We start from the raw sequence: 918 nt of genomic DNA on the forward strand, positions 1-918 counted from the left end.
TGCACTCACTCAGCACTAAAGCACACGCAATCCTCTTTGCTCCATTTCCATTCTCTCTGAGTGCATCAAAAATATTGAAAGTTTCTGATATCGAAGAGCACTCCCTGGAGTGGAAGGGGTTAGGGAGCACTGTTTCCAGCCATGGTGGTCCTTTAGCACTGGAGTACCGATGTTGATATGCCCTTCTGCATTAGGTGGGGTTCCATCAGACAAAGTCGAACATCAGGAGAAGCCCCTGCCCTCACTATTTCCATGAACCCACTGCTGCAGAGCAGGGCTGATTCCTCACAGTCAGTGGGCAGGGGGCCGGGTCTTCATGACACATTCCGCAAGCACAAACCATATCCAGGCGAAGAGCTTAAGGAAGGACTTTTAGATGAGGATATAAGGATTGAGGGCGGGGAAAGGGGTAGGGAGCAGGGAGAAGGATTTTATTAAATGTCTGGGATTTTGTTCCCATCCAATATCTTGTTACTGTAATTTCCTTTTGGAGAGTAACTTGATCTCAGAGAAAACCAATGTTCAACAGAAGCTCCATCATCACAATTTTTCTCCTGGCATTCACTGAAATGAGGGAGCTGCAGATCCTGCACTTCTGGCTCTTCCTGGGCATCTACCTGGCTGCCCTCCTGGGCAAAGGACTCATCATCACCGCCATAGCCTGTGACCACCGCCTCCACACCCCCATGTACTTCTTCCTCCTCAACCTCTCCCTCCTCGACCTGGGCTGCATCTCCACCACTGTCCCCAAAGCCATGGCCAACTCCCTCTGGGATACCAGGGCCATCTCCTACGTTAGATGTGCTGTACAACTCTTTTTCTCTCTCTTCTTGATTGTAGGGGAATATTTACTTCTCACAGTCATGACCTACGACCGCTACATTGCCATCTGCCAACCCCTGCACTACGGGACCCTCC

General features: G+C 50.2%; 1 protein-coding gene across 1 annotated transcript in view; it reads left to right on the plus strand.

Moving 5' to 3' along the window:
* Nucleotides 1-518: 518 nt before the first annotated feature.
* The window catches only part of LOC104514530 (olfactory receptor 14J1-like), a 927-nt gene continuing 527 nt past the window's right edge, over nt 519-918 (plus strand). Inside the window, exon 1 of the mRNA XM_010158250.1 lies at nt 519-916. Coding sequence (XP_010156552.1) covers nt 519-916 — 398 coding nt within the window. The remainder of the gene's footprint in view (nt 917-918) is intronic.

Source organism: Eurypyga helias, unplaced genomic scaffold (genome assembly GCF_000690775.1).
Source record: "Eurypyga helias isolate BGI_N326 unplaced genomic scaffold, ASM69077v1 scaffold4609, whole genome shotgun sequence".
In the NCBI taxonomy this organism is placed as follows: Eukaryota; Metazoa; Chordata; class Aves; order Eurypygiformes; family Eurypygidae; genus Eurypyga; species Eurypyga helias.